The following is a 23,349-nucleotide window of genomic DNA, read 5'->3' as shown; positions in this document are numbered from 1 at the left end:
AAAATAAAGTGTGAGAGGAAAAACAAAAATAAAACTAGTGCTTAAATTGGGTACTGAGGATGATTCTATGTTTTTGGTGGGTGTTTAAGTTCAAAACAAGTTTACACCAAAGAAATAACTGTATTTATTTCCACTAATGTGACTCAAAATGGTACAATAGTTTAGCATTTCAAAGGTATCCTTTGATAAAAATACATATAAATAGCTGATGCCACTAAATGGAAATTAAAATTAATTTTTATAGTTTCATTCTTGCCTATTTCTGATTCTAGTATATTCAAGTATGTTATTCATATGATAAAACTGTTGTGTAGTGGGCTTCAGTAGGCAAGGAACAGGCCAGCATAATACAACAACATTTATTGACTCTAAACTGGAACTGAAGAACAGCTTCCTTCCTGGGCTCCTGTGGAACTAGAAACTTGTCGAGATGGTTCTATTGTTCAGGAAAAGGTTTTTTTTCATTCTTCCTTATCATGATCTTTCTAGATCTAAGGCTGATGCTGAAGATGCAGATGAGATAGCATAACCTATCAGGAAGAATTCAGATACCTGAGGGAATTTTAGGTATGGACATTGATAGGTAGAATTGATGACAAGTCAAAAAGTGATGAGGCTTGAGTTGAAGTTGTGAATACTACATACCAAGGATCCAGGTGCTGCCCAAGTTCATTAATAAATCTGCTCCCGTATTCCTTACTACCTACTAAATTCTTTGCCCTAGTTATTTTTAAATAATAATTAAAGAACAGGGAGGAAGCATAATTTTTTTCCACAAAAAAAAAAGGAAAAACAGGTTGGGGCCCAGGAAGGAAAAAAAAATGGAGCCTGGGGGTGGGGCATACACACACCCAATCCCCACTCTGCTTTTTGCCTCCTGGGCCACAGGGAAGCCTCCTGGGTGAAGCAGTAAAACAGTGAGGGGGATCTCAGCACAGCTGATCATCAAAACAGCTGATCATCAGGAAGAGGTAAAAAGAAATACCTTAAGGAAAGACTGGGCCAGGAGAATGCAGTCAGCAATGTCAGGCATGTGCGCGATGTCAGGCGATAAGGACTGACTACGCAGGGAGGGGAGGGTCAGACGGAGAGGTGTGGGGCCAGCCAGGGGCACGATTTGCTGGTTCTCCGAACGGCGGAGACAATAACAATCGGTTCTATAGAACCAGTCCAAACTGGTAGAATCCCAACCTCCTGATCATGAACTATGAGTCTTTTTTTTTCCTGATATTTTGTTGAGTTTAATAGACCCCATGACTCCATGATTCTCATATCCCTCTACAAGAATCTAGGGTTTATTGAAGATCCTTTACCTTCTTCTTTCATCCTCACAGCATTCAGTTTAAAGCCTTCCTAATTAAGCTCACTGTCTTTGATCAAATACATTTTTATTAGTCCTTGTGAAGCACAACCCATTAGATATTACTTGCTCAAGCCCTAAGCCTAGATGGATATTATTTATTATTACACTCTGAGGCAAAATGGATTATCTGAGATTCCACTTTGCTGAAACCACAATCCTATTTTTGTTGTAGATTTTCTGACCAAAAGTATTGATGATATGGTTTCCCACCATTTTGTGGCTCAAAAGCACAAAAATTCAGTACAACCTCCAAAAAAGGCTTCCCACAATTAAAACAACCCACTCTATCCCAAACAGAAAAATCCTGGTTGTTTACATACATGCTCATTTTGTAAGGCTATTCTGTTCCTCTTTCACATCCCTTCCCGAAAACATCAAATATAGCCTTTAGCTTTTGCTAAATAATAGCTTTGATACTATTTTTTCCTAATCTGCATATCAGAAATCATTTCCATTTCCATCAACTTAGGATTGTCAACTGGCATATAAATGTCTTCAAAAACACATTTCTGTCTCTTCCTCCATTTTGGGAGGGGGAGGAATGGTCTTTGTCTTGTTGGTAAAGACATTCAAAAGTTGCAATAACTTAGCTTCAGTTATCTTATTATTACTGGCTGAATGAAGCCAAAAAAGCCCCAGAATTTCATGTATCTTACACTAGCTGGATACCGGTGCTTCTCTATGAAACTATGGGATCGGGCTTGATAAATTGACACTTAAAGCTTGAAAATTAATGAGTAGTTTAAAAAGTCACTGTTTTAATTAGTTACAGAGATGGTAAACTAAGTTTCTGTTACAGATTAAGACATTATTGTAAGTCTAACAACAATAAAATAGATGGGCTTAAGCCCGGGCTTAAGCCCTTTAATCCCACCAGCATCCCTGGCTTTTTGGTCTACGTAGCCAGGCTAATAACTTGCATAACATAGACTTTCAATTCCTTCCTCAGATGAATTGCTCAGGACCTCCTTGTAAACAACATTCCTGATTTTGCTCTCTGGCTAGAGGATGACCAGGCTGTCACATGAACTGACTCTGAAACATGCCACATACAACTGGCCATGGGAGAAACAGTCACTTCTCAGATGCATACCAGCCATTTTCAAAGTCTGTCCCTGTGCCTTATTGATGGTGATGGCGTAGCACACCTTAATGGGAAATTGTAGACATTTGAACTTGAGGTGATAGCCTGATGGGATCAAAGGAATTTGGGTGATGAAAACGGTTTCTCCCTGATTGATGCCTGGTAAAATTCTGGCTTCGATTATGTACTTGTACAGAGTCTTCAGCTGAAGCCTGGTGCCATTGCATAGTTTCAGAGGGCTTAGATTGCGTAACAGCATGATTGGAGTGCCAAACTTGAGGTAGAGGACATGAGTGGTAATCCTGATGGGTTGAGAGTGTGTAAGAACTCCACAGGATAATGTACAGCATCCACAACCTCCATCACCGAGTCCACAGATTCATATTTCACATGCTCAATGGACAGCTTCTCCAGCAGAAAGTTGTTGATGTTGTTGGCTGAGTTGTTTGTCGGTGTGAGAATAGCTCTTGCACTCCAGCCTGATGAATGTTGGGGTATATTCTGTCAGTCAAGCTGATCAGATCTCTCACAACATCACAAAGGTTACTCAACTTTTGCATCTCATTTGGAAACCAAGGACCCAGAGTCTGGAGGAAGAATGGAGAGGCATACACTGCAAGATTCTTGAAGTCCAGTGTGAAGTTTCCACAGTCTGTGTTGATTTGCAGAGCCATGTTATCTGCTGGTGTTGGTCCACTGTGCTTCATTAAGTCCAGGGTCAATGCAGCCGTCTACCAGGAGATTTTGGAGCACTTCATGCTTCCTTCTGCAGACGACCTTTACAGGGATGCTGACTTCATTTTCCAGCAGAACTTGGCACCTGCCCACACTTCCAAAAGCACCAAAACCTGCTTCAATGACCGTGGGATTACTGTGCTTGATTGGCCAGCAAACTTGCCTGACCTGAACCCCGTAGAGAATCTATGGGGCATTGCCAAGAGAAAGATGAGAAACATGAGACCGAACAATGCAGAAGAGCTGAAGGCTGCTATTGAAGCATCCTGGTCTTCCATAATTCCTCAGCAGTGCCACACTGATAGCTTCCATGCCACACCGCATTGAGGCAGAAATTGCTGCAAAAGGGGCCCAAACCAAGTACTGAGTACATATGCATGCTTATACTTTTCAGAGGTCCGACATTGTTCTATGTACAATCCTTGTTTTATTGATTGCATGTAATATTCTAATTTTCTGACATTGTGGATTTAGGGTTTTCATGAGCTGTCAGCCATAATCATCACAATTATGACAAATCACGGCTTGAACTATCTTGCTTTGCATGTAATGAGTCTATCTCATATATTAGTTTCACCTTTTAAGTTGCATTACTGAAATAAATGAACTTTTGCACGATATTCTAATTTTTTGAGTTTCACCTGTATATAGATTGAAAAAGTCTAACCACAGCAGCAAGGAACATAGGCCTGCAAGAATTGTGGAATTTAAATCTTGTGCACCCAGGGCTAAAGCAAAGATATACCACATAAACATTACTGCTTCATCATGTAAAAAGCATGGGTGTTTTAAAATAATTTATTCTAAGAAATGTCCATGTAATAGAAAGACATTCTGATAATTTCTTTTTTCCATGAGACTTAGAGAAGCAATTTTCAACAAGAAGCTAAATTTGTTATCTGTTTGACAATGCTTTTCTCTCCACCAGAATGTAGCTTCTATATTTGCCATGTCATGTGTGTGTCAGCAGCCTATAATTAGAAATTGTCTGAGAAATTATAAAAAAATGACCTAGACTTACAGGCAAAATTCCTCTTTTTCATTCCAATATATACTGTATGAGTCAGAAGAAAAAAAATCTGCTCTCAGCATTGTGGTTTGTATTGAGGTCCCAAGCTTTAGACCGGAGTTTCTGAACCCCAGCAATTTTAAGATGTATAGACTACGACTCGTGGAATTCCCCAACCACTTGGAGTTGTAGCATTGCCAGATAGATAACAAATTTAACCTTTTGTTGAAAATTGCTTCTATAATTTTCATGGGAAAAAAATCTAAATTATAACAATTATAAATTTTAAAATTCTACCCACAACTCTTTGGAACATGGTGGATTTATGTTATCTTTTATTAGGTAGATATTTTATTATAGAAAGTAGTACATATACATAATTTAATACTAAATATTAACATTAATGACAAATATTTAATATTAACATTATTTTTTCTGAAAAATATGTCTTTCTTTTATTCCTTTCCTGAACATTTATTCACAAATGTAAAGCAGATTAAATTTACTGCGTAATTAATCATTGTTCCCTCTATTTACTAACATCCCAGTTCTTAGGTAGCTAAGTGATGTTATTCCTACTAACAGGCATATTAACATGGTTGGATAAAGGCCAAATTTTCACAAGGACAAAACAGATCCATAATAGCTAAAAACACTTGAAAGATAAAGGACCTGAAAACTTTTTGTGACTACCAAAATATATCCAAATAGTGTTTTTGATCAAGAATTGCCATAGGAAAAAAAGGAGTAGTCAGCAAGCACAAGCAAAATAGATCTGAAGGTTTGAATCAGGCCAGTTGACAACCAGACACAAACTTTCAAGTTCTCCCCATCACAATTTTTTTCCTTACAATAGCTACATTCCTAACAAAATGCTTTTTTTTTGCCTGTATTGCCATCTAGCTGTCAAACAATAAATTCCAGTATTATTGTGTTCTTACTGCTTACAGATAGAATGGCAGGGACTCAAAAAGTGTTTGAAACCAAACATTTTGTTCTGACAGCTTCATTTTAAAGAAGCTTACATACAAAAATCAGATGGTTTAAAACTGCAATGTTGATAATCATATTTTGATATGTTTGGCTTAAGGTGGACATGACACATGAGCACATCTGTTTTGAGTAATAAAACTCTGGATTAGAGTTAAATGTGAAAACATAGACTTTGATAAGCTAAGTTGAATTCATCAGAATGACGGTTCATGAAGTTGAAGCGGTGTATAATCACTGATTGTAGGGAAAACACCCTGCACATTTCATGTTAAACCACTGTTTTATTAATGTTATAAATGTTCCAAGAATGTTAATTGCCCCCAAAAGACTTCTGTGTCTATTCTTGATGATTTCCTATTGCTTATATATGGTCTAAGTTCATTTTTAATAAACTGACCTACCTATGAAGCTGCTTACACATGAAAAGACACAAATTCCCCCATCAAAATGTACGGTACTATTATTCTATCACCTCTTTCTTATGGAGTTATCCATTGTTTGATTGGTAAGCCACAACGATTAAATTCACACAACATGCTCTATAATCATATTAAGAGCAACTGCGTTCTATTCGCTGATGATGAAAAGCTATTCAACACCACAGACAATACTGCTACCCTTCAAAAAGATCTTGACTATGTATCAGAATGGTCAAACAAATGGCAACTTCAAATCTCAACAAATAAATGCTCTATTTTACATATTGGCAAAAAAAGATCAGAAAATAAAATACAAGCTGAATAATCAAGACCTCGTTGATGATCCAAGCTCTGTAAAGGACATTGGAATACTCATTTCTAATGATCTAAGTGTTAGAGCCCACTGTAACTACATAGCCAGAAAGACCGTAAAAAGCCCACTACATAGCCCAAAAGGCATTAAGAGTTGTTAACCTAATCCTACATAGCTTTTTCTCTGGTAAGATCACACTACCAACTAGAGCATACAAAACATTTGCTAGACTAATACTTGAATACAGCTCATCAGTCTGGAACCCACATTAGTATCTGATATTAACAGTTGAGAAAGTCCAGAAATATTTCACAAGAAGAGTTCTCCACTCCTCTACTTGTTGCAGAATACCTTATGCCACCAGACTTGAAATTCTAGACCTAGAAAACCTTGAATTACGCCGTCTTCAGTCTGATCTAAGTATGGTATATAAATTCATACATTAGAATGTCCTACATGTCAATGAATGCTTCATCTTCAACCATAACAATACAAGAGCACACAATAGATACAAGCTCAAGGTAAACAGCACCAAACTTGATTGCAGGAAATACGACTACAGCAACAGAGTGGTCAATGTCTGGAATACTCTACCTGACTCTGTAGTTTCTTCCCCAAACCCCAAAAACTTTAACCTTAGACTGTCTACTATTGACCTCACCCCTTTCCTAAAATGTCTGTAGGGGTCGTGCGTAAGCGCGCCTACCGTCCCTGTCCTATTGTTTCTTTTTATTTTTCTTATAGGTATCCATTTCATGTATTCATAACTATGTTCATACTTATACCTGTTATCTTGTAATTGCTTGATAAATAAATAAATAAATACATACATACATACATACATACATACCGCGTTGTGGCTAAGAGCAGAAGGTGAATCAATCTAAAACTTAACACGTCATTTTTAAAAATTTATTTATTTATTTTGTCAAGCGATTATAAGATTACAGGTATAAGTATATACATAGTCATGAGTACATGAAATGGATACATATAAGAAAAATAGAAGAAAAAATGGGACAGGGACGGTAGGCACGTTGGTCAGCTTATGCACGCTTATGCATTGCCAAAGCCAAATTCCCACATCTGTAAAAATTTCCGAAGAGAACTGCTTTTTAATTCATTTAGATTCCATCACGGGTACATAAAACGTGATTTGTTTTTTTAAACTGCCTTGCGAATAATGTCTGAACATCCCTATTCAAAGAGGACCGTTAATTTAATCCCTTCCTATCTCTATGTTCTCTGAGTCCGGGTCAAAGTCTTCGGAGCAAGCAATCCCGGCTTCCGGGTAAGGCGTGCTAGCTTTCCGTACTGATAGAAGCGTGAATAGTGAGACCTCGGTTTCTGCTGTAAGTGTGCGTGTCTTCTTTTGATCTCCGTCCCTGCCATCAGGTTGCGTTGAAGTTTCCTTTCTGTGTTCAATCTTCGCCGGTTTAATGTCCTGTCCTACGAAGGACATCACATTGGGGAAGCAACTCCGCCGCCTCAAATGCATTTCTTTAAAAGAATTTTTTTACTTAACTCTTCTAATATTACAATTATAATTATTAGCTGCACCGTCTTCCAGATTATCTTTTGTTTATTGCTCAATCTTTATTGCAGCTTTTCTCCCCCCAAACCATCTGCCTTTAAATATCCGACTTTATTTAGAAAAAGGAAATTATTTCTTTGACGTGATTGAATCTTATTCGCTAGGAGCAAATACAGAATGACATGTATTCTTTTAGGCAGCATCTGTTAAAGAAAAAAAAATGCTACAGGGGGCAGGAGTAAAATGTTTGTGGTATTATTTAGTTAGTAGATTTGTACCTCCTGTATCTCACAGTTTTTAACCACCTACAGAAGTGATCCCCAAACCAAATACTCTCCAGATATTTGGAATGATAATTTCCATCATCCACTGAAAATGGAGGACTGATGATGATAAGATTTGAAGACCAAACCCTTTGGAGAGTACCAGGTTAGGGAAAGCTGAGTTAAAGTAATTGTGGTTGCCAACTTTTTCTTCCTTTTTTCTCACTAGAAATGTGGACTTGAAACTCCCCATTTGAAGATATATATCTATAGTTATTGAGTTGCTGTGGTGATGGAAAATCTATGTGTGAAGGTGCATCAATTGTCAAAATCTAGCAGATATACCAGCTTACTACAGAAATGGCTTATGACCCAAAGCAGGACTCCTGTACAGTTTGCTTCATTTTCAGAAGTTCAGCAACTCCCTGAAAAACAGTCTATTGCCATAACGTTTCCTCTCCAAGATCTGGCAAAATTCTTGTCTCCTAATGTGAACAAATCATCCTTCTACATTTTCAAACCTAACCAGAGGGACATCCAGACAGCAGAGGCGTTTTTCATTCCATCAAAGCAACACATCATTGATTATTCCACTTCTGCGGTCCGGATGGATCATGCCCCAGAAATGGCTGAGCCTGAGGTGAGATCAGTGAAAAGAAGGTTCCATTTTTATTATTTAAGAGGAAGGAGGACAAATGGTATCAAAATTATGCCATTTGACATGTTAAGCAGAGAGTTGGATACGGAAGAAAAAAACTTTCTAAAAGTCCAGATTGTAGAAATATTTTGTTTTTTAACTGCAGAATATCTCTATTGTTGTAAACAAAATTTTGGTCCTTGTGATGTGAATGCTGCCCAAATAGCAGACTTGCAAAGGTAACCTGGTTGATGGACCATTAAGGGATTAAATATCTACTTAATCATTTTTTGTTTATGGAGATTCTCAGTCATACAGGTTATGGTTGTCCCAAAGTGCTTTTTCAAGAGCCAACTGCACTTTGTTTTTTGTTTGAAGATGTTTCACATTATCCAAGAAGAAGCTAATCTTGCAACATTGGCAACTCAATGAAAACAATTTTAGTTCAGGAGTGAAAATATTATTTGAATGCACAATTTCTCCCACATTTTTTTCTTTCAATCTCTGTAGATCAGTATTACCTTAGTTTTACAGGAATTTGGAAACAAGCTTGAAACACTAAGCTAACTCCTACCATTTTATTGTAGCTAGCAAGTTTTGTGAGCTTGAATTAAAAATATTGATCCTGGCTAGCTAAAACATCTGGAATCGGTTTAAGTTCACTTCTTTGGCTAGAAAGTAAAGTTTAAACTCTCAGTCTGAGCTCTAACCTTTTACAAGAGAGGAAGGACTTCTCCTTGGCTTCATTTTAGTTTAATTAAGTTGTGAGAAAAAGAGAGATTTAGAAATTTTATTGAGACAGAAAGAAGAAGAGTCATAGGGAGGGAAACAACACAAGTATTTGCTTTTATGCGGGGGCAAACAAGAACAAGACTCCAGCTTTTTGTTCACAATAACGTCATAAGGAGAGATGGGTTGGTGAGTAATGGTAGCAGAGATTGCAACTAGTCAGGGAAGCTCTGTCATTTTTTAAAAGAAGCAAACAATGAGCATGACAAGTAGACAGCTTATATTTTAACTTTTTTGGGGGTGGTGGTGTTTCTCATCTGATTCACTGCTCTTTCTTGAGCAATACTAGTTGATGGTAACCAGAAAAGAATTGGAGCTCAGAGCGGCATAAAGATGATCTAGAACTAGGTAATCAGCACTTATAGCAGTGGTTGATGAGAAGGTGCAGATAGGTAGTAGGAACTGCTTGGTTCCAACTATAGCACCTTCCAAAACACATACCTCCTTTCCCTAACAGGAATGTGCAGATGGTCCAGGATTGATTTCCAAGTGACTTTCTCTGCAAGTGTTAATCAGCAGATAGAAGTAGCATCAGAAATCAACAGGTAGGTTTTTCCCACCCTAGAAGCAAGACACATAAGCAGATTTGCTGCCTTCTGTTCACTAAGATGACACGTGCTAAGAACAGGAGCACAGAGCAAAAAAGAGGGGGCAATCCAAGTCATACCTGGTCCTGGTGATTCTGTGGAACTTGTGGAAAGCAATTTCCTCAATGGAGACAATCTATACCCCTACAGAAGGGACTCTCTAAAGTCTTCCAGCCGTCAAGGGAAGCAGCATTATAAATGGAACTATCTGTAATGCTTATATTTTTGGGGGAATATTCAAAAGCAATGATGGCATCCCTAAGTTCAGAGGTTTCTCTGATCGTCCTCAGAACATGTCCAAAGGATAGATTCTTACCATTTCCCCTATCAGAAACTCAATGTAACCCTGAATGTAAGCCTGGCTTATTAGGTTCAGCAATAGAAAACATCTCAATAGCTAAATGTCCAGCAACTAAATACAGTAGCTGCTCTGGTCAATTTGGCAGCTATTCAGATGATGGTGAAAACATCAGTGAGAATAACAGAATGTCTGGGTTTCTTCTGATTAAACTAGGTAGACAAATAATTGGCAGCAAAACTAGCACAAGTCATAGCACTCTTACATAAACTAAGAGTACTCAAAAAGGTTGCCAAAGGGTATACACCAACCTGAGACTCTGGGAATCAGGCAGTATATAAATTTAATAAATTAATAATTACTATTATCACGAAGCCTGCTCTGTCAGAAAAATGAGTGCATCGGCAGCTCCACAGCATGGCTTCCCTTGATTGATATTGTACTTTTACTAAACATTGTAAGATAAGTTTGTATCTGCAAAGATAGTTTCAGATGGTCTCATCTACAAAGAGAGTGCTGTAATTTATACTGACTTCCTGCCATATTACTGTAAAAATAAATCCCATTCCTGTCAACACCAACATCAGGTCCTTAAGAACAATATTTGGCATTATGTTAAGCAGCTTCTGATCACAAAAATGGGGACGAATAGTCTTACCCTAATGAAAACTACTTACAGCTTGCTATATTCCAGAAAAAATACTGAACCACCTGATTTGTTGCTTACCTAGCATTTGCTTATAAATTATAACTCTTGTCAGTTAGTGAAAAATGAGTTTTTTTTAAATAATTAAAAAAAATTCTTATTGTCTTTGGATGGTCAATTAAGGTGACTGCTGATGAGAGTTTAGCCTCCATTGGGTGGCAGCAAGTTTAAACCTAGATGCTGGCAAGAGGGGAAATAACTAATTTGTGTCAGGATCATTTTTTGGAGAGTAGTATGAGTGTTTAAGTACAATTCTAATTATTTCAAATATATGATAAGATCCCAATTGCCCCAACCTCATATGTGAGGCCAAGCTAAAACCAGTTGGCTGGCTCCTCTTTAAAAAGATTCTGGATATAGCCTAAGATTCACAAAAGAATAAAATTAGAATATGGTTTCCATGTGCTCACTTTGCTAGAATGGTTATTAAGAATTTGCTTCTGGAGTATTTGAATAGCCCATAGAATTTCTCAATGGTTTCCATTTCCTAGAAGGACTATATTTCTTCTATAGATGTTCTTACATTTTGCAAACCTTGAGATTTCTGTAGGGTTACAAAAAAAAGTGTTTTCATCAGGAATTCCATCTGTTTCCATTGCTGGACCCAGGCCCCCTTTCAGGACTCTGCAGCAATTAGGTTGGTATTAAAGACACCAGCTTCCTGATTCTAACCAACACATCTGGAGAGCATCAGGCTAATATCATCATGCCTTGTTTAAATGATATATCTTTTATTATGTTATGAATGGAATCATGAAATCACTATAACTTTCTCTTCCAGGTTTGCTTTTTAGGAAGAAGCAATGTTGGAAAATCATCTTTAATTAAAGCATTGTTTTCATTGGCCCCTGATGTTGAAGTCAGAATTTCCAAGCATCCTGTAAGTTTCCTGTGAAGATTGATTATATTTACCTTCAAAGTGAATGGAGCATAAGCAAGACAATTTATATCTGTATTGTGAAACTTTATTTCTGGAAAATAAGGGCAGTTTTAAGGGCAAGGAAATTTTTTGAATAAGTGTATCGTACACATCTAAATTGGTCAGTTTCATAATTACAGGGTGAAAATTTTAAAATGTTAGGTGTCTATATTAATGAAGGATTATAGAATATGCAAATAACATATGTTGTTCCATTCAGTCAACCTATTAACATTTTATTCAACATAAATCAGGTAAGGTAAAGGTTCCCCTTGCACATTCGTGCTAGTCATTCCCGACTGTAGGAGGCAGGCTCATCTCCATTACAAAGCCAAAGAACCAGTGCTGTCTGAAGACATCTCCATGGTCATGTGGCCGGCATAACTAAATGCCGAAGGCGCACAGAACACTATTACCTTCCCACCAAAGTGGTCCCTATTTTTCTACTTGCATTTTTACATGCTTTCGAACTGCTAGGTTGGCAAAAGCTGGGACAAGTAACGCAGCACTAGGGATTCAAACCGCCAAACTGCCAACCTTTCTGATCGACAAGCTCAGCGTCTTAGCCACTGCATCCCTTAAATATATATATATTTATAAGATATATTTTATATATATCTTATAAAACTTATAGACAATTTTTACTCCATTTTAGGTGTTTTGCAGTACTGCAGTATTGCTTCAGAAATGAATCTGCTGTATGTCTTTTCAGTTGCAGATTATCTACAATAATCTACAGATTTGTATTTTATTTAATGTTCAGGATATCACAAATAAATTTTTAGACTTTGTCATGAATTTATGATATTTTTAAACTTACATTTTAAATAAGTTCATAGAATCCATAATGCTTTATTTGAAAGAAGTCAAGAAGAAAAAGCTCCTCTTCTTTTTCTCCAGGGTCACACAAAGAAAATGAATTTTTTCAAAGTGGGAAAATTCTTCACTTTGGTGGATATGCCAGGCTATGGGTTTAAAGCACCCAAAGATTTTGCAGAGATGGTGGAGCCTTATTTAACTCAACGCACAAAGTAAGATTGAATATTATAATTTCTTGGAAATATTTCATCGGATTAGCAGAGAGGCAACAGAGTTGTAAAATTTAGAGAGATGTGCTTGGACATATAAAACAATGTTTAGGTAAAACAACTATTAAATTTGGATAAGATACAATGCTGTTATAACCACTATTTACAAGTAATTCCTGAGGTATGGGTGAAGCCATATTGCTGTAATTTGCTGAGTCACCTCAATTCTATCAGAAGCAGCACATTTTCTCAAAAAAGCAAAATGTATCTTCACTCAAAATTATGGTTATCTCTGTTGTCCTGCCAAAGGAGAATTTACCATGTAATAATGGTAGAATGATAGAATATAAATGTTTTTGAATTAACTTAAAATTAGGAATTGAAAACCACCTATTTCTCATGCTTGACTGTTTCCCCCCCTATTATGTTTGTGAGAAGTTGTGGCTCTGTTTCTATTTTCTGCAGTTTGAAACGTACATTCTTATTAGTAGATGCTAAAGAGGGAATTCAGGAAATGGATAACATTGCTGTAGAAATGTTAGAAGAATTCGGGATCCCTTATGTTGTAAGTAACATACTTACCTTGCTTTAAAATAATGAGTGTAGAACACAGGTGTCAAATTTGCTGGGTCATGTTGCTGTCACGTGACGTTTTATTATGTTTTCCCCATTTGTAGAGTTGGGGTGGGCGTGGCCTGCGTGAGACACCTCTGGCCTGTGGGCTGCCAGATTGACGCCCCTGGTGTACAGTTTTAAGATTCTCAAAAAGTCATTTAACAGTAACTGGAAAGCATAAATACTATCTAATCAGACACTATTGATTATGTCTAAGAAGGCATTTCTCAACTGTAGAATTCTGAGAGTTGAAGTCCACACTTTTAAAAAGTTGTTAAGGTTAAGAAACATTGGTCTGGGATAATTAAAGAAAAACTTCATGAAGAAACAGAAGCAGACAATTTTTTAGGAATTATATTCCAGCTTAGTAAGAGATGTGCATGCAAAAAAAAAATGTAATTAAAATGCTGCTCTCACCAAAGGGTTTTAAAATTGTACTAAAATGTATGCAGTACTTTAACCATTATATGCATAGAAATTAATGTGGAAGTATAATGGCAAAATAAATATAAAATTTCCTTCCATCTTAAATAAGTTGCCTAATCCTGACATAAACCTTTTTGCTCCAACATAATCTATTCTAAATATTAGCTTAAAAGAAAATGGCATTATCTGCAAGAAATGCATTTTTAAGCATTTAACTAAATTTATTATTATGTGCCTACATTATATGCTTCCTTTATTACTGATTTATGGACTTCATTCCTTAAGAAGTATACAGTGGATATAAAAAGTCCTCACACTCCTGTTCAGTTTGCCTTTCAGTTCCATTGTATGTGTTATATGCTATATTAAAAATGAAAAAAAAAAGAAGTAATTTATCTTGGTCTGATTTTTTTATATCTCAGAAAACTGTCCTTTTCATAAGGGTCTATAGACTTTTAATGTCCACTGTCGATGCACAGAATTTGGCCTAAAGTTAGTTCCATTTGACCTCACAATTATAACTTATTTGTTCTAGTGCACGGGTGTCAAACTCAATCATGTCATGTGTTGTATTGCAACCTTTTTTTTGCCTTTGAGGAGCTGGGGTGGACGTGGCCTATGTGTGATGCATCTGGCCTGCGGGCCACCAGTTTGACACCTGTGTTCTAGTGCTTTCAGCAGGATTCAATATGGCTGCTGTAATTTAGTCTGCATCCAACCATATTAGTTAATTGTTTGACCCACAGTTAGGCCATGTACGTTGTAGGCAGAGATAAAAACTGTTGGTGAAATTCAGATTCAAAAAATATATCTCAAAGTACAAAAAGTTGGAAGAGGAAAGGCCAGGATCTCATTCTTTTAAAGAACAGCCTGTGAGGAACACTAACCTAATTCATTGCTAAACTCAGAAATAATTTAAGGTTTCAAAAACTTGTTCTAAACTATTTTTAGTGGGTATGTTTTTGTCTTTTGACAGCTTGTATTAACCAAAATTGACACAGCATCAAAATCAGTGATGGCAAAAAATGTGCTACAGATTCAAGACTTTGTAGAGAAAAATGCTCACACATGTTTTCCTCAACTTTTTCCTATCAGGTAACAGCTAACAATGTCGTATGTTGTTTTCTTGGAATAATAGAAGTAGTTTGCCATTGCCTAGTATTAAAGTGTGAGTTTCAGTTGCTACTTGCTACCAATCTAATCTACAACCTATAATCTTGGTTTCCCATCTCAATATTGACCAAAGCTGACTCCTCAGGACCATGAGATTAACCAAGGTTGGCTAGGTGTTTCCATTTAGCTATTATGGAAGAGTTGTTCCTCAAGCAAAGGCAGCAAGAGCAAGAATAGAGAACAAATGCAAAATTATTTTTATGAGACTGCTAATATATTTCTATCTTTGTTTCCACAGTTCTTTGAATTATACTGGAATTCATGTATTGAGGTGCTTCATAGCTCATGTTACTGGAAATCTTCCATTATCCACTGAATAAAGCATTATATTTGGAAGTATCTTGTTTCAACCTTCATGCTAGATGTTATATAAATATAAATTATTTTGGAACAATAAATGCTATGTAAATTCTATAGTTATATACGTACATACTGTAAATACATGCATATATACATACACACTCGTGTTGATCAAATGTGAATTTCAAAGATTAAATGTTATGCTTAGAAGTAAGAAAAGAAAGATCAGGTAAACTAAATTATGAGAAATGAAAGACCCTTGAGTCTTTTTAGCTTTGAAAGATGAAATATATGACAATCAGCTCCTGAATGGTTAACAAAGCCTCAAAACCATTTTTCTTTCAACTCAGAGTGCAAAACTCAGAATAAAGAATTTAAGTTAGAGAAGACAAATTCCAGCAGAAGATTTAAAAATACATTCAATAATAATTTGACAGTGGAAACAATTACAAGTGAGGTATTAAGCCTAATTTGTTAGATACTGTATGTTAAAGCAAAGATTGAATTATCATCATTGGGATACTTTTAATTTGCAGTAGACTGAGTACGAGGCTGCTTGTAATGGGCTATGTAGCCCTTTTCAGTTCTGTAATTCTATAATTGTGATATTCTATAAATTATGTAGATATGCAAGGATTGCTTTTGCAAAAACAACCCTATCTATATAAGCATTCCCTATCTATATGGTCTGGGCATTGGGTAGAACAATAAAATAAATTGCTTGTTTCTTTTGTACAGCAAAAGAAAATAGAAATATTTTTACTGAATTATTTTTTAAAATAAATATATATTTTTATTTGGAAACAGAAGACCCAGCACATTTCTCCTACATGCAATGTGGACTTTCTTATACAGTCAAAAGCATTCCTTTTTAAAGTGGTCAGCTTTGTTAATAAGACCACTCAGATCTGACTACCTCAAAAGCACTTCTCTAATTATAGCTTGGTAATCAGAGGCATGTAATAGGGCTAACGCATCCAGATGGCTGATGGTTCTCAACCTGCAGTTCTAAGTACTTTGCTTAAAACTATATTACTTTCAACAGCAGATGGATTATTAGCAGTCATTTCCTGATTGCTGTCCTTTTAACTTCGAATCCTTTTTTCCCCGATCAAAGCAGCCTGCTCTGTTTCTTGAAATTAAGACCAAATGTAATAGCTAAATGGTTTAATAATGGCAGGATTTTTCAGAAAGAAATGCAGTTTATGGACTCAAAATGAGCAATGCAGAAGTAATTCCTATTTACATTTATACAGAGGCAATATGCATTTTCTGTCTCTTTTCGCCGCTCTAAGGCGTCCAGACAGCTTTCCAACAGATGCGAAAGCCCCTTGGACCTTCCGGTGCTGGCCATTACTCAAGATTGCGCATGCGTAACTTGTGCAATGAAGCCGGTGGAAGAGGAACCGAAGGCCTGCTATAGAGTCATTTCCTCAAAGGAACATGCGCAGTTGAACGTTTGCCTTCCGGATTGAAGCGGAGTGGGCGGGTTTGCTAGTCGGAAGCGGTCTTAAATTTTATACCTGGAAAGAGGTAATTCCTGATGCTAACATGGCCGACGAGGAAGAAGACCCACCTGTAAGTGAAGCCGAAGCATAAGGTGTTGCGTAGAATAAAAGATGTGAACCGTGATTAAGGACCAATTGAGACGCTGGTCGGGTGGCAGCTGCTAGCTGGGAAAAAGGAAAGTGGCGCCTGTCCCGCCTTCCCAAAATTTCCCGGGGATGCTGGAGACAATCGCACCCATCGGTTGGAGAGAACTACAGTTTAATTCGAGGTTTACTGGGTATTATTCGCATTAAAAGCTACACCCTGTTCGTTGATGGCAGCGCATCATTTTGAGTAATGCGCAGGGAAAGCCTGTAATAAGATGCTATTAAATAAGTCCAAGTGAATTGTTTTATTCGCTCCGGATTTCTGGAGTGTAGGATTCCAATCTAGATTCATTTTATGCATACAAAACTGGCAATAAGATTCCCCGGGCATTAGGAGATTTACAGGTAAATGAACTTGAATTTGGTTTTACATTTTGTGATGTAATCCTGTAATTACAAGGTAATTCCCATAAATCATAGAATCATACGGTTGGAAGGGAACTCAGAGGTCTTATAGTCCAAGCCTCTACTTAAGGCAGGAGCCCCGTAGTTTTCCAGTTAAACGGTTAAGGAAGTTTATTGTGGAATTAATAATGTGTGTTATTAATGTGTATTAGATGAGGACCAGCAATGTACTCCCTGCAGATCCTAAGATTCTGTTTTGTATTATTTTTGTACTTTGCATTAACATCTGTTTAGTATTTCCTTCATTACTGACCCTGGGTATGCTTGCTATAATTGTTGCAAGTTATAATTCAGAACATCTGAGAAGAATCTCATTTCATAGTAATATGGGGTTTTGCAAATTAATTTCAAATATACAATCTCCCTCATTCAAGATGGATTCACAATAATATTTGATGTTGGACTTCTTTTTACTCTCATGGATTCATGGCATATAAATGAGGTAGACTTAAACCTTGATTCAAATTAGTTGGTGAGGGGCAAAAACACCATAAGTAAAGCTTGTTTTGCTTATAGATTTTGCAAAAAATATTTGTAGAATTATTATTTTTTTACAAAATTATCTTTTCTCCTTCCCCACCACTCAAAAGCGTGAGATATTTTGGATGTCTATGAGAAGCACAAAATTTAAGGGAACAGAATGGAACACAGCCCCATCCCCCCTTTGTTGTTTTTTAGCAACCTCCTTTTATATGAGGTTTTCTAAATACATAGTCAGCATATTTAATAGCTGTTAGAAACTACGAATTTTTCTAATTAATTTTAGAGCAGCTCAAACAAATCAGTACCTTTACATGCTGAAATATATTAGGGTAAATTTCATCTGTATTCAAAATGGAACAAATTATTTAGAATACATATTGGCAGTTGCATCTTTTGTTATTGGCATTTTATTAAATCATGTGCATCTTTTCTAGGAGTTGCACAGCAAGATGCAACTTAAGGAGTTGTCAGTATATGCAACACAAATACCAACATGTGCTAAGAATCACCTTTTCTTCTTTCATTCCAAATTGCTGCACAGTCCTCTGTTAAGAATTATGAATATATAGAGTTGTCCCTGTCCATTTTCTGTTTTTGCTCAAAGTTCTTTTTCTTACTTATCATAATTTTCTCTGAAATGAGTTACTCCAGTCTGGTTGTCATTTAGATTTCCCTTCTAGGTTTTTAATATCATTTATAATGTACTGTGGACAGAACTGCATTGTATCATATATTTTTATAAAGGCATTATTGTACTGTTGATAAGTTTGTTAAATTCTCGAAATGCTATGTAGCATGGAATATGCCTTTTTCAGTTGCTGTACTTGATGTTTTTATGAACTTTGCCTGTAGCATCCCAAGGTTCTAGCTGAGATCTTGTCAATGTGATTTTTTATGTCTGTAAGCATAATTTCATCTTTGTTTACAATAAATTTATTTTCATATTGTACTGTTTATTCCTCCAACTTCAAGAGATCTTTTTAGAACTTTTTGCTGTCTCTCTGCTTTTAACCGTCATAATTTTAGACCCCTTCCCTTGTTTCTTAGCTTAATCTTGGGGTATGCTTCTTTTTTCACTCAAATTTTGGATTTATTATCTATAGTTTGAAGAAGATACTGAAGACGCTGGAGGAGGCCCAGATGGTGGACAGGGAAAAAGGAAGCGGTTATTCTCCAAAGAATGTAAGTTGATGCCAGTTTACAAGTAAGAATAGATTATTTGTATGCTGAAGATACCAAAGAACTGCTGTCTATTTGTATAAGAAATAGAAATATATTAGTTTTAATGACCTAATTTTTATAAGACAGCTTTCTATGTTTTCATAGGTAGTGAGGAAATGTAACCTTTCATTGTCTCCACTTTTGAAGAATCTCTTTATGCGGTACACTTTTTGAATGCCAGTATTACTGTGAATTATTGAATGATTTTTGTCTAGCACCTGTATCCTATCAATCTGCATTACTAAGTAAAACAAAATTGAGATGGTTAAGTTATACTTAACATCATTTCCTTCAGAGATCAATAAAATGAAGACCCAGATTCTTGGGGGCAATATGCTGACTCTGTAAACCGCTTAGAGGGGGCTATAAAGCACTGTGAAACTATATATAAGTCTAAGTGCTATTGCTATTTACATTTGCTCATGTGTCATTTGATACAATTTGTAACACAGAAAATGAAATATCCATTGAATGTTTCACATTTTATGACTCATGCAAGATGTCTTTCATTGCCAGTTGGTCTTGCAGTTACTGATGAACAACTGTGCATTAACTCCTAATAAAATACTTAATTTTTACTACAGTGCAGTATATTTGTATTCTGGGCTTTTGCCTTTGCTAATACTTTCATGGCAGTTCTAAGGGCGCAGTTTGCTTTTCAGCCCACTGTTTTAACCATAAGGCCAAATCCCCTTAAGTAGTTTCATTGTAAAATATCATTTCTATGAAAACTTAAGTACCAAAGCTTAGATAATGTAAGTGGTGCAAGTTTCCTGAACCATAAATTGGAGTTTGAAACTTGTTGGCTACTTTATTCATTTGGGTTATAAAAGTGGCAGAAGATTTTCTCAGAATATTCCTCCTTCAACATGTTCTATTAAAATATTTTAAACACTGATATTAAAGTTACAGTAAGATTGTGTCCTTGTTTTCTCATACAAGTTTGAACTACACTTTCTCAAGTAGATTTAAAAAATACTATTAAAATTTCCTTGAATGGAGAATTTAGAAGACTGAATAATTTTATAGATCATAAACCTTCCATTCAGTGCCCTCCTGCAGATGATTTTTGCTTTCTTAATTCCAGTGAGATGTATGATGTATGGGTTTGGAGATGATCAGAATCCTTACACAGAGTCTGTGGATATTCTTGAAGATCTAGTCATAGAATTCATCACAGAAATGGTAGGTTCTTATAATAAGTTACTACTTACTAAGATATTTGATACAACAGATGCTATAGTTTGGCTTTTGTTTCCTTGCAGTTCTATATTTTATGGAAAACCAAGAAGAGTTCAGAGACATGTATAAAAGCTGTTATGACACAGCCATCTAAACTTCCAATAAGAATATGTTTTAAAATTTTTCATATACACTTTATTACTTTATTACTCAGCAACAAACATATCTAATACTACTCCCTCCTCCTATTTTTATCATAATCCTGTGAGGTGGGTTGGGCTGAGACTGACCAGCCCAAAGTACCCCAGCCAGATTTCATGCCTAAGGCAGAACTAGAACCAGTATCCTGTTTTCTGGCCTAATGCCTTAATCAGCGCACCAAACTGGTTCTCAGACTATTAATGAACTAAATAGCATAGTTGGACTAGAAGCAGAAATATAGATTTTAGTCTCCTCTCAGCCACAAAGTCAGTGGATAATCAGCTTCTAATTTCTTTTTCATAAGCATGAATATAGTCTAAATACTGACAACTCAGTAACATCACAGAAAATGTATTTAATTGGATTTAATTGAAATGGATTTTCTTTTTGTCCAATAGACCCACAAAGCAATGTCGATTGGACGACAAGGTCGAGTACAGGTCGAAGATATAGTCTTCTTGATTCGTAAAGACCCACGAAAATTTGCTCGTGTGAAGGACTTGTTAACAATGAATGAAGAACTAAAACGGGCTCGAAAAGCATTTGATGAAGCAAACTATGGTTCTTGAGGCCTTTTTTGAACTCATTTCACATTCACCCTTTGATTCATCTCATTTTTTGAGTCTATAAAAGGAAGCTCTATTTCAGAACATTGCTGCACATTGAAATAGATTTAATTGTGGACTTTTAAAAGAGATTCTTTGTATTGTACTGCTTGTTTGTAAAACAAAGTGCTAAACTATTCTTGGACATTATTCCATTATATCTTGAATTGTTTAGATTGCAACCATTTGAGTGTCATAAGTGTTATTAAAAATTTCTAAGGGCTCTATAGCTATTATCTTTTACCTCTATCCCATCAAATTTAGTTTAAAAAACCATGCTCATAAATCTCTATTTTTAAATCAGGGGTGTCAAACTGGCGACCCATCGGCTGGATGCATCATGTGGAATCCACACCCATCCCAGCTCCACAAAGACAAAAAAACATGCCAGGTGACACGATCAAGTTTGATACCCATGCTTTAAATGGATCTTTTTCTCCATGCTTCATTTACAGAAAGATAACCTCTTTCACAGATGAGTACAAATATTAAGTCGGAATAGTTTAGTTTGACAGAGCTAATGTGTCACAAGGACATGGAACAAATGATACTAAATCCCTAGGTCAAATAATTTAATCCACCAAAAGCATTAACCATAATTTCAAAACAATGAGGTTCCTTCTACAATGGTAATCTGCAGAAATATTTTGGGTGCTGTGTGTTTACCAGTCACTTTGCATTAAAATGAAACAATATAAATTTATGCATTATGTCAGTGATAATTGCTGGATCATCAAGGCTGAGTCTATATGGATAGCAATTTAAAAGAAAATACAAGAACTTGGACTTCTGGTGAAGACGTATAGTACATTAAACATCTCTGAAAGAGTGAAGAGTGCAGCAACAATGTGGCCAGACCGTAAATTCCAGCAATCTTTCCAGAAAAAGGAAATTGTGTGCACCCAATTGCATTCTGGACAGAATGTGATAAGCTTGTGAGTTAAGCAGCTGGGAGTTGGCTACGTCCACAGCTATAATACAGTTCGTATGGACAAAAAGATTTGCACAAGCCTAATTCTTTAAATGCTTTTGAATATAATTTACAGCTAAAGAGATTTTGTGAGTGATAGGAAGAGAATTCCACTTCTTGCATCAACAACTTTTCTGGATTAAAATGAATGATCAAACAAAGATTTAAAATTTTTGGCAAAAAGCTTAACAAAAAGTGTTATAAGAAAGTTTGAAACAGATTAAAGGTTTTAAATTTTTAGAAGATTTTTCAATGAAAGCGCTTTTGAAAAAAATTGGAACAAATGAACCAGACTTTGTGGGAATTTATTTTCTACCAAAAAGTGCAGATAATTGGTTAATTTTATAGAATTAATTTTAAAAAATGAGTCAGACTATGATGTTGACTTTAACTATGGAGTGCCATCTAAGATTAAAGTATTAAGGGCATGAGAAGACAAAACAATGGGGAGGGGGAAGACTTGCTTTTTACTCTTTCCCTTGCAACTGAAACTTTCACTTTGGATTACAATATCACAATTGGCAACCACTAGAAAATCAGCCAAAGTAGCAGAAGGGAGTAGAGACTTACTAACTAGAACAACTCAGAAAGGAATTACATCAAATTTATCAGAAAATGTTTTGAGGAATTAAGCAGAAAATTAGCTGAATCACTTGATATTAAATTGATAAAAATGTATTCATGCTCTTTGTTACCAATTGAGGTTACGTTCTGCATGTAAGACAATAAGAATGAGATATGAAAAAAATGGTTATTAACAAATTACAGGTATTTGTTCACTTTACAAGGCACTTCAATAGTCCAAGTAACTAGGCAAATAATAAAGCATAATAAAACAAATCGAAGACAGTAATAAACAGAACTCTCTGTATTTTATGTGCTGTCATAGAAAAGATAAACATAACTAAAAAATGCAAACTTTTCCCCTTCAAAAAGGGTTTTTTCCATAGAGCTGTCTCGAGTGTCCAGGTTGGGAGGAGCTCCAGTCTCGGCTCTCACAGGCTGAGCTTGAGATTGAGGAACGCCTCTCACCATCACGTGGTCCTCCGGGCGCTCCCCAGTTTTTTGCTCAGCCTCGTGGCAGCCAGGCTGTTTTTTCCCTCGCTCCTAGTCGTTGCAGCACCTCAGCGTTTTCTTTTTTTTTTTTGAATTGGATCCTACTTCAACCAGCGCAGGAACTTGAGGTTTGAACTCCCTAGGGAGTCTTTCTTTTCTCAGGGGAATCGCTTATACCCTCTCTGCAGGAGAAAGCCCAGCGCTGCCCCCCCCCTCGTTTGCTGCCTATTCGCCCCGCGCGAAGCCGCTTCTTCCCTTCCTGCCTGGTACTGTAACCGCCGTTTCCCCCCCACGAACGCCTTCTAGCCCAGGGAAACGCTTCCCTGTCTCTCCCAAGGGGCTTTTTTGTGGCCTACTAGTCCTTAATTTCAGTTTGGGAG

The 23,349-nt window shown here is 36.3% G+C and overlaps 2 protein-coding genes and 1 long non-coding RNA gene across 8 annotated transcripts; 2 read left to right on the top strand and 1 right to left on the bottom strand.

The window, feature by feature from the left end:
* Window positions 1–7,164: 7,164 nt before the first annotated feature.
* Window positions 7,165–15,227, top strand: GTPBP8 (GTP binding protein 8). Of its 6 annotated transcripts, none has more exons than XM_026708764.2 (7): window positions 7,165–7,207; window positions 7,943–8,353; window positions 11,512–11,610; window positions 12,550–12,680; window positions 13,143–13,242; window positions 14,695–14,813; window positions 15,130–15,227. In XM_026708764.2, exons 2-7 carry the CDS (start codon window positions 8,006–8,008, stop codon window positions 15,209–15,211), a joined length of 879 nt encoding a protein of 292 aa, XP_026564549.1. In that variant the 5' UTR covers window positions 7,165–7,207; window positions 7,943–8,005; the 3' UTR covers window positions 15,212–15,227. The 6 variants fall into 6 exon arrangements, 4 of the variants coding, with proteins under 4 accessions (XP_026564549.1, XP_087793430.1, XP_026564547.1 ...); XR_015744302.1 differs by having other exon boundaries at window positions 7,174–7,268; window positions 14,670–14,813; XM_087937304.1 differs by having other exon boundaries at window positions 7,174–7,268.
* A 1,351-nt stretch (window positions 15,228–16,578) lies between these two features.
* Window positions 16,579–21,170, top strand: TAF13 (TATA-box binding protein associated factor 13). Its single transcript, XM_026708765.2, has 4 exons — window positions 16,579–16,769; window positions 18,838–18,916; window positions 20,043–20,140; window positions 20,737–21,170. The coding sequence occupies exons 1-4, from the start codon at window positions 16,743–16,745 to the stop codon at window positions 20,905–20,907; spliced, it is 375 nt and encodes a 124-aa protein (XP_026564550.1). The 5' UTR covers window positions 16,579–16,742; the 3' UTR covers window positions 20,908–21,170.
* A 1,032-nt stretch (window positions 21,171–22,202) lies between these two features.
* LOC148125278 (uncharacterized) lies at window positions 22,203–22,865 on the bottom strand. The gene is made up of 2 exons (XR_015744303.1): window positions 22,443–22,865; window positions 22,203–22,398 (listed from the first exon to the last, which is right to left on the bottom strand). It is a non-coding gene; the product is annotated as an uncharacterized LOC148125278 (long non-coding RNA).
* Between the last annotated feature and the right edge of the window lie 484 nt (window positions 22,866–23,349).

This window comes from Pseudonaja textilis, chromosome 7 (assembly GCF_049901715.1).
Source record: "Pseudonaja textilis isolate UNSWEBS1 chromosome 7, rPseTex1.2, whole genome shotgun sequence".
NCBI classification, from domain to species: domain Eukaryota; kingdom Metazoa; phylum Chordata; class Lepidosauria; order Squamata; family Elapidae; genus Pseudonaja; species Pseudonaja textilis.
The sequence above is the reverse complement of the archived record's forward strand: the minus strand, read 5'-3'. Positions and strand labels throughout refer to the sequence as shown.